Genomic DNA, 16,505 nt, shown 5'->3' on the forward strand with positions numbered 1-16,505 from the left:
TGGTCTTGAATCTAACAGCAGATCAAACATTGAGAAGTGTGGGAGTGATGCAGTTTTCAATGCTGCAAACAATAGATGATGCATTCATTTAAAAAAGGAAAATGATATCTCGCTGTCATTTGCAGAACTGAATTTACAGTGATCAGTAAGTTAGAAAACGAGCAGCATCTTATTGTTTTTTTTAATAGATTTCTTTTATTCATTGTTTTTCTGAAGTTCTAAGAGCTCCACCCTGCATAAACAGTCATGGTTTTCTAGTCAAATGTAGGACCAAGAAGGTTTGCTTGTGTTCTGACCTAGATGAATAGTGGGCAAACAAACATTCTTCATTAGTAGTCCTTTTTTATTTTGACATTTGTGTTCAAAAACCCATTTGTACTATTTCAACACATTGTTTCCTGTTCTAGAATCCATCTGATCCAGTGTATTTCTACATTGGCATCGTACTGATTCTGCAAGGAATTTACGTAGCTTCTTTATTTGTCACAAGCTGGATTTTGAGTGGGTCCTGGTATGCAGGACTTCTTGCTGCTGCGTGGTTTGGTATCAACAGGTAAGAAACAAATTGTTACATCTTTTATAAATCCATTTTACAGCCACATTTTTCCTTTTACATATCAGTATACCAAGTCTTATTGACTTCAGTGATTTCAAATATTGTTTTTCTACTATCATATTGCCAAAATAAGTTAAAAACAAAGCTCTAAGACTACTCACATAACAGAGCATATTTGTACTGTCAAAATGTGTTGTTGCATTTTTATGGTTATGTATTGCAGGTAAATGTGTGCTTGACAGTCTTTTAAAGTTATTATATAGGTCTTGTTAGAATTTTAAATAGGTAATACATTCTACAGATATGTATAAAAACGTATTCTGCTCCTGAATGAGCATATTACACATTGTGTTAATTGTGTTATACATTGGTCCAGCAATTGTCTTTGAAATTAACGCCTCATTTAGCCATCATGCAAGTTTGAATTGCCATTTGGACTTGAGATGCTGATTCTGTTCGGTCTTCTTCTAGTGCAGATACTACACGAATGCATGACTCCATTCCTTTGAGGGAAAATTGGGCTCTGCCATATTTTGCATTTCAAGTTGCAGCTCTTACTGGATATTTGAAAAACAACTTAAACCCATCCACAGAGGTAGGAAGTGCTTATTAACTAATATCATTTTATGAATTAATAATGGATTTAGACATGATTACCAACATCATTTTATTGATTAAACTGATCAGTAAATAAATATTCAAATTTGAGGTCTCTTTCTTAGTGATTTTGTATATTTCCCAAGGAATTTTCTGATGTCCGTTATCTCACGAGAAGTTTCCTCACTCAGCAAGAGTGAGTTCATGAAATTATGCTATGCAATAATGAATAGATTCCTCGAGTTCTGGTTTCAAAATATGTTTTTGTTACTTCTAAGGCCCTTCTGTTCTAATTTGTGTTTTGACGAAGCATGTATTTCATACACTGCATACCTCTATGGTACTGCTGCCCCTAGCAGTCTGCACCCATCTCTCTTCAGTTCCCATACCATGAGAATATGGTGTCATGCTGTGCTGGGACTTGGAATGTTATTTGAAGTAGATTTTTAAAAAAACGAACAGTAGGTGTGTGGCAACACAGCTTAGTGTGTGTACCTTCTATTTTTGTGCAGTTTTATATAGAACAAACTTGGCCCAAGGGCATTAGAGTGCTTTATATGGCCACCAGTTTACACTACACACCTGGAAATTACTTGATTTCACCAGAATCACAAGGTGTTAGTTTAGAGCAGGACTCCATCCAGATTTCCCAGTTCCAAAACCGGCAGCTCTGACTGTCAGGGCCACGTCTCTCTCTGGTAGATGCATGTCCCCAAATAAACTGCACAAGTCTACACGCATATCTGTGCTCTCTACAGTTGTTTGGATTAAAACCCTGTGTTCTTGTCTGTTTTGAACTGCATGCTGAAGGTTTCCACATTTGTTCGCCTCTGTGGGCCTACTACCAGGATATCTTTTTCATTGTATTTGTGTTAATCTTTGCCAAATACATTTAGTCTATTTATGCCTCACAAGTCAAACTATAGGTATTTGTTTTTCTTTTAGTGTGCTTATATTGCACCAAGGTACAGTGGATGCAGGGCAGGAAGGCGAGAGGAAATATAACATAGGAGACACTTGAATTACCAGTACACCAGAAACCAACTAATGACACCGGAGTGAGGTGCTGTCTTTGGCAGTTACTTAAACTGTTGATTAGATGGCCATTCTCAGTTACTGGGCATGTTAGCTATTCACAAAACACTAGCAGTTGGTCCTGTGCTGATGTTAATAGCTAATATGCATTCCTACAATTTAGCCCATGGAACCTATTTTCCCACTGGCTCTGGCTGGTTCAGACTATAACTGTTTCAGGGACTAATTGGGATCAAAAATAGGCCTTGGCACTTGCAAAACCAAAAAAAAAATGCCCCACATTTGTGGATTACTCCCTTTATGAAACGTCATTTAATTTGTTTTAGGATTACATTTTAGTGAAATGTTTGGTGAATTAACCATTGTATGAATTAAATGTCCAGTAACATGATTGAAGACCAGAAGGACTGCATGAATACTTACTATCTCAGTGTCCTGTTCAGTGTAACTAGATAACCTCTACCAACCAGATGGGTCCAGGACACTGATCCTCACATAAATCAGAACTCTGTTACAAAGCCAGAGTAAGGCATTTGGTTGAGATCTCTGGAAAGAGAACCTGCGATGATGAAAAAGAGAGAGCAGCTCTGAAACTTTGCACTTTCACTTGAAGGTTACCTTTTGCTCCAAACCTTCACTGTGCTACTTCCACTAAGATACGCTGGGGTGGGTCTCTGAGGATCAAACCTGTAACAGCAAAGAGAAAAATAAACAAAAGTGAAACCTCCTCACTCCCCCAAAAATGAATAAAATCTAGTTCCTTCACAAATCTGGTCTTTTACCTGAGAGTATGTAGGTTTTGATCAAAGTATTCACTGGATCATCTCCATGAATGAAGCTGAAAAATATGAATACATTTGCATACTTACAGGCTAAATACCTTGCACAATATAGTTCAATACCCACTCCCAGGCAGCTTTGTGCTAGACACTGATCATTCAACAAATCCGAAATCTACAATAATTTCAAGGGGAGAGGGTTAGGTCAGGATCTCTGGGAACAAAACCTGCAATGACACAGAGAAAGAACATGCATTATATTCTCATTGATTCTTCTCCAACTAATTCATAACAAAGCAGTTTTGGAGAACAAAACCTGTTACAAAAAAGTATAAAGCAAGTTTGTTTACTTTTTACCCATAAACAATACAAATTTTACAAAGTGCAAAAAACAGATAAAACTGTAACATTATTCCTGCAAGTATAGCTTGTATTGTTAACAACGGCTTTCTAATTCTGGTGAATTATTCCCATCTCCCAGTTCATTGGGAGAGAAGAGAACCTGAAATAGAGACAGATAAATAAAAAACACGTCCTCCAAATACACTTACCAAATATATACAATCAAAGTCACTTACATGGACTGATCTTTAGCCTAAAATTATGTAGCTTTTGCCCAACATATACGCTGGATAGTTTCCACAGGGCGAGAGTGAATTTTAAATTTCTGTATATCCCTTTCTATTCCCTGGATCACAAAAGGGACGTCTCAGAAAACAGAATCTTCTAGGACATGGATAATAAGAAATATTCAGCTAGGGCCTATGAAAAGACACTGCAAACAAACCCAAAAGCAATAAATCTAGATCCATCACAATTTGTAATCTTTCACATGAATAAATGTAACATTTGTCTGACGTCTTCCCTGGGCTCTTTTCATAGGGCTTGAGTGTCTCCTCAACATAGGTTTTGGCATTCCTGTTGTTGTGAGGTTATTTTAGCGTTTATTTAGGGGTACATTTATTTTAGCTTAGGTCTGAGGACTGTGCCCTCTCACCTAGTCACTTGCCATTTTATTATTCTTATTATTTTCACAGGGCTTCATTTCAGTGAGGATGTTTTATCATTTTATATCATTTGCCCTTCCACAAAGAATTGTTATTCATTTCTCTGCACAACATTTCATCCTGTTCTCACTCCAAGGCTGTACACAATAGTTTGTTGGGTATTGGCGTGCCACAGAGTGCTAAGTCTACCTCACCCAAAAAAACACACATTATCACGTCTGGGCAGTTCTCAGAACAACAGCATGTTTCATTATAAAGCAGCCTGCCATCTCATGCTGCATGTCGTTGCAGTTTCTGCTGAAACATCATGCTTCCTCTTTGTCTACCTGGATGGACCCACAGCAAACTAACAGACCTTTTCTTCACCTCTGACACAGGTATGGGGATTGGGCTTCCTTCCCAGGACTAGATGTGCGGATTAGGACTACCACTGCTATTTGCTCTCATGTAGATATTTAGTAGTGTGGGTATGAATATTAGGGGCACTGTTATGACAATATGAAGAGACTCCTCCTGCGCTTCTCTTTCCTGGTCTTTGCTGTAATAGTGTTGTTTTATTATCCTCTTAATCGCAATTCATTCCTTTCTACATAGAACGCAGTTGCTTCAATAAAACCTATTGAACCAAGATTCTGCTTCTGTTTGTCTTTGCATGTATGAGACTAATGTAACTGAGAGAAAGGGGTACGATCTGTCCCACCACAAATTCCCTGAGTAGTATGAGTGTCATGGGATAGGCTGCCACAAATCACTTTTACCTCTGGTACTGGGAAGATGCTGCTAGCTAGCCGGAAGGGTTAGGCTGACAGCTGTCACATGGTGTGGGACCAGACTCAGTCCCCCATACTCAGTGGTGCAGCCGGCAAAAATCCAGCAGTCTCGTTACTACAACAGGAGTCCTACGACATGGCACCACCAACGTTGGTTAGGCACTGATTTTACGGATCCCCCAAGTATCTGTCTCATTTCATGCAAAGGGCACCCTAATTACCTTTTACAGAGACGTTGGTAGTATATGGGAATATCCTCCTCAGCTAGATAGGTATTACCTATTTGATGCTGTAGGTTGTTCGAGCTTGAACTCTTAAAAGGTTTCCCCAAATGGTGTTTCTATCTCCGAGCTATTCAATTCCATGTTAAAAAATGGTGAACCTAAATAGGTTCATAATTGCAGCAAACGTGAAACTCCCCCTCACAACACACTTAAGAAACAATGTTCTCACAAATGAGGGAGGAGTAGTTACATTTGTTGTTGAGGCACATGCAGCTTCCCGAACTGAAATGTTTTACTCTTGGGCCACCTTTCCAGCAGCAGATGGGAACACATGCACTTTTCACCAGCAAATGCACCTGCACAATATAGAACATATGTGTATTTAGAAGTACCACTATCATATCAAGAACACCAGAATTGGCTCAATGGCGCCCTATCTCATGTTCCACAGAATGTTAGACTAGGTCCTTTAGGTAAACCTGGACCTACATGGCCAGAATTGGCTACTTATACACCACACACTAATGCAAGTGCAATACCTGTAGCGGAAGTATGCCACCTATACACTCATTTATTATAAATAAATAGACGATTAATAAAATGTGTAATATGGACTTTGAACACCGTCCCAGCAAGGACTGGTCCAGCACAACCACATGTGGCCACAGCAGGCATTAATCCTGCTACTGTGCATTCAATTATGGATAGGGTATCCACCAAACATGAAGAGATTCCGTTTTGGTTAGCACAAAAAATTAGTGCTTTGAAAGCATTGTTTTCCCATACGGGACCCCAAGATAAACACAGAATTCTCACAATGTGTTTGCCGTTCGTGATGGTTCCCTCACTGGACAACTGCGCCACTTTGGGTGTAGTATTTGCTGCACTCTACACTACTTCACATGGTACACCAACAGTTGCGAATCTTCCGAAAGTGTTAAAACAAATTTAGGATGATTACAGGGCTGCCCCGGCCCTAGATCTGGGGATGCAATTAATGGGCAATTTTGCCATAGTATCTTTGATAATATTAAGTAATCTTAAAGAGAAAGCAGTAGCATTGGCAGTATGCCAGCGGCTCCAAGATGTTCCTGTACAGGATCAAGAACGTGAACTGCCAAAGAGTATTGCCAAGTAGTATAGGTCAAGATAATCTTGGAGCCAGACCAGCTAAATAGAAAGCAAATCCAACAAGGACTCTACCAAGCAAGCAGCTGAGTGTTCTAAAAACACCGAGATAAACAAAAACAAAATAAGCATAATGTAAACCAAAAAGGAGAATCTCCGCAATCGGAGACCTCAAAGAAATGATACAATTTAAGAAACAGAGATAGTTTAAAAACCCATGATAGATCTCAATATATTGATACACGCCAATCTTGTTCCTTTCAGGACTCACCAGGCAAACGCAGTGAGAGAGGAAGGTGTCCCGAACAACTAAATGAGTAAGTGGAACCAAGAAACTATTCACAACGCTCATTTGAGCCTTCTATAAAAAAAGGAAGAGAGAGAAACATCCTAACAGAAAGCACAGTTTGAAAAGAAAAAAATGGCAGCAATCTTGGCTACAAAATGCCACACATAATGAGAACTTTGCTGAAGAACAGGACATGGACACTGACTCTGCCAGGCAGCGCAGAGGTCAAAATAGTTCACCAGAATCTTCAAGAGCTTCTGGAGGTGACAGCAAGTAATGACTTTTTCAGAAGTCAAAACTGTGGACATGCGTGTCTCCCACCTGGATAGGGTTTACAAAATGAAAACATGAGAGAGACATAGAGCACAGATTTAAAGTTATATTCTGGTTAAAATCATCATTTTGTTATGGCATCCTATTGGCAGAAAAAGATTGGCCTCCTGAGTTTGTCAGTAGTCTCCCAATAGGGAAAGAAGTAATTATACCATCTTTCTCAGCCCTTGTTTCTGGAGAATTAAGACAAGCTTACATAATAGTTTGGGCATTGGCACAAGCCCCCGGGGCTGTATTTCAACCATGTAAGATGGGACAAAGACACCCCTTGTCACATAATACCAGTAAGATCGACACCACAACCACAATACCCCATTAATCATGAAGCTAAATCACTAGTGAGGAAAATACTCGCACTGCTTGAGTTCCAGGGTGTAATAAAACTCTGCGTATCGCCAATGAACAACCCTTTGTTCCTCATAGCTAAGCTGGACCATTCATATAGAATAGTTTTAGATTACACACACACACACACACACACACACACACACACACACACACACACACACACACACACACACACACACACACACACACACACACACACACACACACACACACACACACACACACACACACACACACACTTGCTGTACAAAATGCACACGGCACTTATCAGCAATTTATTATGCAAAAAATACAAAACAACCTTGGATATTTCCAGCGTTTTTTTTTCTGCCAAAATGTAATGCCCGAAACAGGGATTTGATCGCCTTCAGCACGTTAGGCTCATAGAGGGAATTTTGCAGACTCCCACAAGGATATAAGAACAGTCCTAGACTGCTCTCAGCAAGTGTAACAGCCATACTACATGACATTGTCTCTGAGGCTTTGTCCTATGTAGATGATATCTGCCTGACAGATGACAACCTGGCCACAACACCTAAGACGGGTGGGCAGCATTGTGGTGGGTTTCGCTGAAATAGGCTATAAATTTATTTTCAAGAAAACAAACTTGCCTTTCTCAGTGTCCTGTTTTTGGGATAAGAGTTATCAGACGAAGGAAAGAGCCTAGTACCCCACTTCCTAGAAAAGTGTGCTTAATTATAACTAACAGACACCATCAAAAAGCTACAATCAATATTGGGCTTTTTCAGTTTTGGCAGAACTTGCATTCCCGATTATGCACAATGTATAAAGCCACTTTATGATTTGATACGTCCAAACCTTTGAAGTAAATGTAGGAGGCTGGCCTGGCTTATAGTGTGTACCCTGTGATACTTAAACCCTGTGCCAGGTCCAGTTATCCCTTATTAATAAATTAGAGGTGTTTCTAGCAGCTTAGGCTGATAGAAGGTAGTTATGGCAAAGCAGCTAGGCTGAACTAGGAGACATGCAAAGCTCCTACTATACCACTTATATCATATGAAAACACAATACTCAGAGTTACTAAAAATAAAGGTACTTTATTTTTATGACAATATGCCACAAGTATCTCAGTGAGTACCCCCAGTAAGAAGGTAAGTAATATACACAAGTTATATGTACACAAACCCAAAACAGCTAAGTAAGAGTCAGAAAAGTAATGCAAACAGTGAAGAATTACAATAGGTTGCAATAGGTGAACATAGGTCTAGGGGCAACACAAACCATATACTCCAAAAGTGGAATGCGAATCACGAATGGACCCCAGACCTATGGGAGCTTGTAGAGGGTCGCTGGGACTGTAAGAAAACAGTCAGAGTGTCCAAGATACCCCACCCCAAGACCCTGAAAAGTAGGAGTAAAGTGCACCTACTACCCCAAAAGGCACAATAGTCGTGTTAGGGGCATTCTGCAAGAACAACAAAGACAAGCAAGGCACTGAAGGTGGATTCCTGGACCTGAGGACCTGCAAGGAAAGGGGATCAAATCCAAGAGTCGCAATAATGACTGGGGGGCAGGAGCCCAGGAAACCCCGGATGAAGGTGCAAGGAAGCTGCCTCCGGATGGAAGAAGCTTGGAGTTCTGCAACAACGAAGAGGACTAGGAACTTCTCCTTTGGATGGAAGATGTCCCACGGTGCGATGAAGGTTGTAGAAGTGTTCCCACGCAGAAATACAGCAAACAAGCCTTGCTAGCTGCAAGGGTCGCGGTAGAGGTTTTTGGGTGCTGTTGGGGACCAGGAAGGCCTACGATGTCGCCCCTTGGAGGAGGAGACAGAGGGGGCGCTCAGCAACTCAGAGAGCCCCCACAGAAGCAGGCAGCACCCGCAGAAGTACCCGAACAGGCACTTGGAAGATTTGTGAACCAGAGCTGGCTCAGAGTCACAAAGGAGGGTCCCACGACGCCGGAGGCCAACTCAGAAGGTTGAGCACTGCAGGACGGAGTGCTGGGGACCCAGACTTGGCTGCGCACAAAGGAAATCCTGGAAGAGTGTACAGAAGCCGGAGCAGCTGCAAATCACGCAGTACACAGGTTTGCTGTCTAGCGTGGGGAGGCAAGAACTTACCTCCACCAAACTTGGACTGAAGGATCACTGGACTGTGGGAGCCACTTGGATAGAGTTCCTGTGTTCCAGGGACCACGCACGTCAGGATGAGAGGGGACCCAGAGGACCGGTGATGCAGTCTTTTGGTGACTGCGTTAGCAGGGGGAAGATTCTGTCGACCCACGGGAGATTTCTTCTTGGCTTCCAGTGCAGGGTGAAGGCAGGTGACCCTCAGAGCATGCACCACCAGGAAGCAGTCGGTAAAGACTGCAGGATGAGGCGCTACAATGTTGCTGGTAGTTGTCTTGCTACTTTGTTGCAGTTTTGCAGGCGTCCTGGAGCAGTCAGCGGTCGATCCTTGGCAGAAGTCGAAGAGGGAAGTGCAGAGGAACTCTGGTAAGCTCTTGCATTCGTTATCTGAAGAATTCCCCAGAAGAGAGACCCTAAACAGCCAGAAAAGGAGGTTTGGCTACCAAGAAAGGAGGATTGGCTACCAAGGGGGGTAAGAGTCTATCAGAAGGGGTCTCTGACGTCACCTGCTGGCACTGGCCACTCAGAGCAGTGCAGTGTGCCCCCAACACCTCTGTTTCCAAGAGGGCAGAGGTCTGGGACACACTGGAGGAGCTCTGGGCACCTCCCCTGGGAGGTACTGGTCAGGGAAGTGGTCACTCCCCTTTCCTTTGACCAGTTTCGCGCCAGAGCAGGGCTGGGGGATCCCTGAACCGGTGTAGACTGGCTTATGCAGAGATGGACACAATCTGTGCCCATCAAAGCAGTTCCAGAGGCTGGGGGAGGCTACTCGTCCCCAGCCCTTCACACCTAGTTCCAAAGGCAGAGGGTGTAACACCCTCTCTCAGAGGAAATCCTTTGTTCTGCCTTCCTGGGCCAGGGCTGCCTGGACCCCAGGAGGGCAGAATCCTGTCTGAGGGGTTGGCAGCAGCAGCAGCTGCAGTGGAATCCCCGGAAAGGCAGTTTGGCAGTACCCGGGTTCTGTGCTAGAGACCCGGGGGATCATGGAATTGTCCCCCCAATACCAGAATGGTATTGGGGGGACTATTCCATGATCTTAGACATGTTACATGGCCATGTTCGGAGTTACCATTGTGACGCTATACATAGGTAGTGACCTATGTATAGTGCACGTGTGTAATGGTGTCCCCGCACTCACAAAGTCCGGGGAATTTGCCCTGAACGATGTTGGGGCACCTTGACTAGTGCCAGGGTGCCCACACACTAAGTAACTTGGCACCCAACCTTCACCAGGTGAAGGTTAGACATATAGGTGACTTATAAGTTACTTATGTGCAGTGAAAAATGGTTGTGAAATAATGTGGATGTTATTTCGCTCAGGCTGCAGTGGCAGGCCTGTATAAGAATTGTCAGAGCTCCCTATGGGTGGCAAAATAAATGCTGCAGCCCATAGGGGTCTCCTGGAACCCCAATACCCTGGGTACCTAAGTCCCATATACAAGGGAATTATATGGGTGCACCAGTGTGCCAATGAGAATTGGTAAATTTAGTCACTAGCCTGCAGTGACAAATTTAGAAAGCAGAGAGAGCATAAACACTGAGGTTCTGGTTAGCAGAGCCTCAGTGATACAGTTAGGCACCACACAGGGAACACATATGAGCACCGGGGTCCTGCCTAGCAGGATCCCAGTGACAAAGGGGCTAAAACAAACATACTTACAGTGAAAATGGGGGGTAACATGCCAGGCAAGACGGTACTTTCCTACACAACCCCCTCCACCAAACGAAGGACAATAAGACTAGCCGTGTCCTGATGAGTTGTCATTGTCTAAGTGGAAATATCTAGAGAGTCCATCTGCATTGGAGTGGGTACTCCCAGGTCTATGTTCCACTGTATAGTCCATTCCCTGTAGAGATATGGCCCACCTCAACAATTTAGGATTTTTGCCTTTCATTTGTTTTAGCCAAAGTAGAGGTTTGTGGTCTGTCTGAACAATAACGTGAGTGCCAAACAGGTATGGCCTCAACTTTTTCAGTGCCCAGACCACAGCAAAGGCCTCCCTCTCTATGGCAGACCAACGCTTTTCTCTAGGGGTCAACCTTCTGCTGATAAAAGCAACTGGTTGATCCTGGCCCTCAGAATTCAGTTGTGATAAGACTGCCCCTACCCCTAATTCAGATGCATCAGTTTGAACAATGAATTTCTTGGAGTAACATGGGCTTTTTAGGACAGGTGCAGAGCACATGGCCTGTTTGAGCTCCTCAAAAGCTTTCTGACAGCTAACTGTCCATAACACCTTCTTAGGCATTTTCTTGCTTGTGAGATCATTAAGAGGGACTGCTATGGAGCCATAATTCTTGATGAATCTCCTGTAATACCCTGTGAGGCCTAAAAAGGCTCTCACCTGGGTCTGAGTTGTAGGGGGAACCCAATCCATGATTGTCTGGATTTTCCCCTGTAGTGGTGCAATCTGTTCTCCACCTACCAGGTGGCCCAGATAAACCACTTTCCCCTGCCCTATCTGGCACTTTGAGGCCTTGATAGTGAGGCCTGCCTTTTGCAGGGCCTCCAAAACTTTCCAAAGGTGGACCAGGTGCTCATCCCAGGTTGAGCTAAAGACAGCTATATCATCCAAATGTGCTGCACTGAAAGCCTCCAACCCTTGCAGGACTGTGTTCACCAACCCCTGAAAAGTGGCAGGTGCATTTTTCAAACCAAAGGGCATTACTGTGAATTGGTACTGCCCTCCTATAGTAGAAAATGCAGTCTTTGGTTTAGCATCTTCTGCCAATCTGATCTGCCAATACCCTGCAGTCAGATCAAAAGTGCTAAGATACTTGGCAGAAGCCAGTGTATCAATGAGCTCATCTGCCCTGGGTATAGGGTGAGCATCAGTTTTTGTTACCTGATTGAGCCCTCTGTAATCTACACAAAACCTCATCTCTCTTTTTCCATCTTTGGTGTGAGGTTTTCGTACAAGCACCACTGGGCTAGCCCATGGGCTTTCAGAAGGTTCAATCACCCCAAAATCCTACATTTTCTGCACCTCTTGTTTAATGCAGTCTCTGACATGGTCAGGCTGCCTATGAATTGTACTTTTGACAGGCAGGCTGTCTCCAGTGTCAATTGTGTGTTCACACCAGGATGTAGTACCTGGTACCAGTGAAAAGAGGTCTGGAAACTGGCTTAGGAGATTGATGCAGTTGTCTTTCTGTGCTGTAGTCAGACAATCTGCTAAAACTACTCCCTCCAGTAAGGCATCTGCTTCAGTGGTGGAGAAGAGATCAGGGAGAGGGTAACTCTCTTCTTCCTGTCCCTCATCTGTTGCCATGAGCAGGGTGAGATAGCCCTGTCATAGTAGGGTTTTAGGCGGTTGACATGAATCACCCTAAGGGGGGACTCCTGGCAGTGCCCAGGTCTACCAAATAGGTAACCTCACCCTTTTTCTCAACAATTAGATGGGGTCCACTCTTTGTCTTGGAGTGCTCTTGGGGCCACAGGCTCCAATACTCACACCTTCTGTCCTGGTTGGTACTGGATCAGAACAGCCTTCTGGTCATGCCATTGCTTTTGCAGCTACTGGCTGGCCTGAAGGTTTTTACTGGCCTTTTTCATATACTCAGCCATTCTGGATCTTAGGCCAAGTACATAATCCACTATGTCCTGTTTAGGAGCTTTTAAAGGTTGTTCCCAACCCTCCTTTACAAGAGTAAGTGAACCTCTTACAGGGTGCCAAAAGAGGAGTTCAAAGGGGCTGAAGCCCACTCCTTTTAGGGGTACCTCCATATAAGCAAAGAGGAGGCAAGGTAACAGGACATCCCATCTCCTTCTGAGTTTTTCAGGGAGTCCCATTATCGTTCCTTTGAGAGTTTTATTAAACCTCTCAACCAGACCATTTGTTTGTGGATGGTAAGGGGTGGTGAACTTGTAGGTAACACCACACTCCTTCCTCATTGCTTTCAAGTATGCAGACATGAAGTTGCTACCTCTGTCTGATACTACCTGTTTAGGAAAACCCACCCTGGAAAAGATTCCTAGGAGGGTCTTTGCCACTGCAGGAGCTGTAGTGGTCCTTAAAGGTATTGATTCCGGATATCTAGTGGCATGGTCCACTACCACCAAGATAAATATTGTCTGAAGCAGTAGGAGGGTCAAGAGGGACAACTTTGTCAACCTCTACCCTTTCAAAGGGCACCCCAACCACTGGAAGTGTAATTAGAGGGGCCTTTGGAGTGCCACCAGTCTTGCCACTGGTTTGACAGGTCACACCAGACTTGCAGAAGTATTTTGGTGTCCTCTGACATATGAGGCCAGTGAAACAAGGGGACAAGTCTTTCCCAAGTTTTCGTCTGGCCCAAATGTCCAGCCAAAGGAATGTCATGTGCTAGAGTGAGAAGAAACTCTTTGTACTGCAGGGGAATGACTAATCTCCCGGCTGCTCCAGGTTTTGGGTCCCTTGACTCTATGTACAAGAAGTTATCTTCCCAGTATACTCTATGGCTGTCACTGGCATCCCCATTTTGCTGCTTGACAGCCTGCTGTCTGAGACCCTCTAATGTGGGACAGGTTTGCTGTGCCACGCTCAGCTCTTCCCTGGCAGGCCCCCCTCCACCCAAAAGCTCAGCAGTGTCTGCTGCCAGCTCCTCTGGTGTAGGTTCTGCACAAGGAGGAAATTCCTCTTCCTCAGAAGGGGAATCATCTGTGGAGGGAGGGATAATGGGTAGGGATTTACCCTTGTTACCCCTAGCTTTAGGGAGCACTTGGTCCATTGTTCCAGGATCCAAGTCACTCTGTCCTTTTTGCTTTTTGGCCTGAGCCCTGGTTAAAGCAAAAATATGCCCAGGAATGCCCAGCATTGCTGCATGGGCCTCCAACTCCACTTCTGCCCAAGCTGATGTCTTTAAATCATTCCCTAGTAGACAGTCTACAGGTAAATCTGAGGCAACCACAACTTTTTTTGGACCAGTAATCCCCCCCCCCCCCCCCCCTCCCCGTCAGCAACTCAGAGAGCCCCCACAGAAACAGGCAGCACCCGCAGAAGTACCCGAACAGGCACTTGGAAGATTTGTGAACCGGAGCTGGCTCAGAGTCACAAAGGAGGGTCCCACGATGCCGGAGGCCAACTCAGAGGGTTGAGCACTGCAGGACGGAGTGCTGGGGACCCAGGCTAGGCTGTGCACGAAGGAAATCCTGGAAGAGTGCACAGGAGCTGGAGCAGCTGCAAATCACGCAGTACACAGGTTTGCAGTTTAGCGTGGGGAGGCAAGGAAGTACCTCCACCAAACTTGGACTGAAGGATCACTGGACTGTGGGAGTCACTTGGATAGAGTTCCTGTGTTCCAGGGACCACGCTCGTCAGGATGAGAGGGGACCCAGAGGACCGGTGATGCAGTCTTTTGGTGCCTGCGTTAGCAGGGGGAAGATTCCGTTGACCCACGGGAGATTTCTTCTTGGCTTCCAGTGCAGGGTGAAGGCAGGTGACCCCAAGAGCATGCGCCACCAGGAAACAAGTCGAGAAAGCCTGCAGGATGAGGCGCTACAATGTTGCTGGTAGTCGTCTTGCTACTTTGTTGAGGTTTTGCAGGCGTCCTGGAGCAGTCAGCTGTCGATCCTTTTCAGAAGTCGAAGAGGGAAGTGCAGAGGAACTCTGGTGGGCTCTTGCATTCGTTATCTGAAGAATTCCCCAGAGGAGAGACCCTAAATAGCCAGAAAACGAGGTTTGGCTACCAAGAAAGGAGGATTGGCTACCAAGAGGGGCAAGAGCCTATCAGAGGGGGTCTCTGACGTCACCTGCTGGCACTGGCCACTCAGAGCAGTCCAGTGTGCCACAAACACCTCTGTTTCCAAGATGGCAGAGGTCTGGGACACACTGGAGGAGCTCTGGGCACCTCCCCTGGGAGGTACTAGTTAGGGGAGTGGTCACTCCCCTTTCCTTTGTCCAGTTTCACGCCAGAGCAGGACTGGGGGATCCCGGAACCGGTGTAGACTGGCTTATGCAGAGATGGGCACCATCTGTGCCCATCAAAGCATTTCCAGAGGCTGTGGGAGGCTACTCCTCCCCAGCCCTTTACACCTATTTCCAAAGGGAGAGGGTGTAACGCCCTCTCTCAGAGGAAATCCTTTGTTCTGCCTTCCTGGGCCAGGCTGCCTGGACCCCAGGAGGGCAGAATCCTGTCTGAGGGGTTGGCAGCAGCAGCAGCTGCAGTGGAAACCCCGGAAAGGCAGTTTGGCAGTACCTGGGTTCTGTGCTAGAGACCCCGGGGATCATGGAATTGTCCCCCCAATACCAGAATGTTATTGGGGGGACAATTCCATGATCTTAGACATGTTACATGGCCATGTTCGGAGTTACCATTGTGACGCTATACATAGGTAGTGACCTATGTATAGTGCACGCGTGTAATGGTGTCCCCTCACTCACAAAGTCTGGGGAGTTTGCCCTGAACGATGTGGGGGCACCTTGGCTAGTGCCAGGGTGCCCACACACTAAGTAACTTGGCACCCAACCTTCACCAGGTGAAGGTTAGACATATAGGTGACTTATACGTTACTTATGTGCAGTGAAAAATGGCTGTGAAATAACGTGGACGTTATTTCACTCAGGCAGCAGTGGCAGGCCTGTGTAAGAATTGTCAGTACTCCCTATGGGTGGCAAAAGAAATGCTGCAGCCCATAGGGATCTCCTGGAACCCCAATACCCTGGGTACCTAAGTCCCATATACAAGGGAATTATATGGGTGCACCAGTGTGCCAATGAGAATTGGTAAATTTAGTCACTAGCCTGCAGTGACAAATTTAGAAAGCAGAGAGAGCATAAACACTGAGGTTCTGGTTAGCAGAGCCTCAGTGATACAGTTAGGCACCACACAGGGAACACATACAGGGCACATACTATGAGCACTGGGGTTCTGCCTAGCAGGATCCCAGTGACACAGGGGCTTAAACATACATACATGCAGTGAAAATGGGGGTAACATGCCAGGCAAGATGGTACTTTCCTACAGTAAATATAGGACAATTGAACACACAGGCATTCTCAGAGCACTACAGCAGAATATGCTTGAAGCAAAACACTTACTCACATGTGACAACAAAACAAATTTGGCTATCAGAGTAATTGTTAGTGCCATTGGATTCACCTGTGTAACATTCAGTAAAGATGATACCATTCCGATAGCATATAAATCACATGTATGTTCCATGGCTGAACAACCCTTTGCTCCTACTGAGAAAATTCTGACTGCTGTTCAGATGGCTGTCATAAAGGAGAGACCTCTGGTCCAGGGGAAACGCATTGTCTTCGTGACCCCAATAACAGTGTTAGAGACTGTCACAAAAGCCAGCATTCCAAACGTAAAAGCATTATATCCACGTTGGAGCCAGTGGGCGACATCTCTGACGACCTC

General features: G+C 45.0%; 1 protein-coding gene across 3 annotated transcripts in view; it reads left to right on the plus strand.

Moving 5' to 3' along the window:
• The window catches only part of DPY19L4 (dpy-19 like 4), a 516,401-nt gene that overhangs the window by 111,170 nt on the left and 388,726 nt on the right, over nucleotides 1-16,505 (plus strand). For all 3 annotated transcript variants that reach the window (XM_069220490.1, XM_069220492.1, XM_069220491.1), the window contains exons 6-7: nucleotides 408-553; nucleotides 1,028-1,151. In XM_069220490.1, the coding sequence (XP_069076591.1) occupies nucleotides 408-553; nucleotides 1,028-1,151 (270 nt within the window). The remainder of the gene's footprint in view (nucleotides 1-407; nucleotides 554-1,027; nucleotides 1,152-16,505) is intronic.

Source organism: Pleurodeles waltl, chromosome 2_2 (assembly GCF_031143425.1).
Source record: "Pleurodeles waltl isolate 20211129_DDA chromosome 2_2, aPleWal1.hap1.20221129, whole genome shotgun sequence".
Classification (NCBI taxonomy): domain Eukaryota; kingdom Metazoa; phylum Chordata; class Amphibia; order Caudata; family Salamandridae; genus Pleurodeles; species Pleurodeles waltl.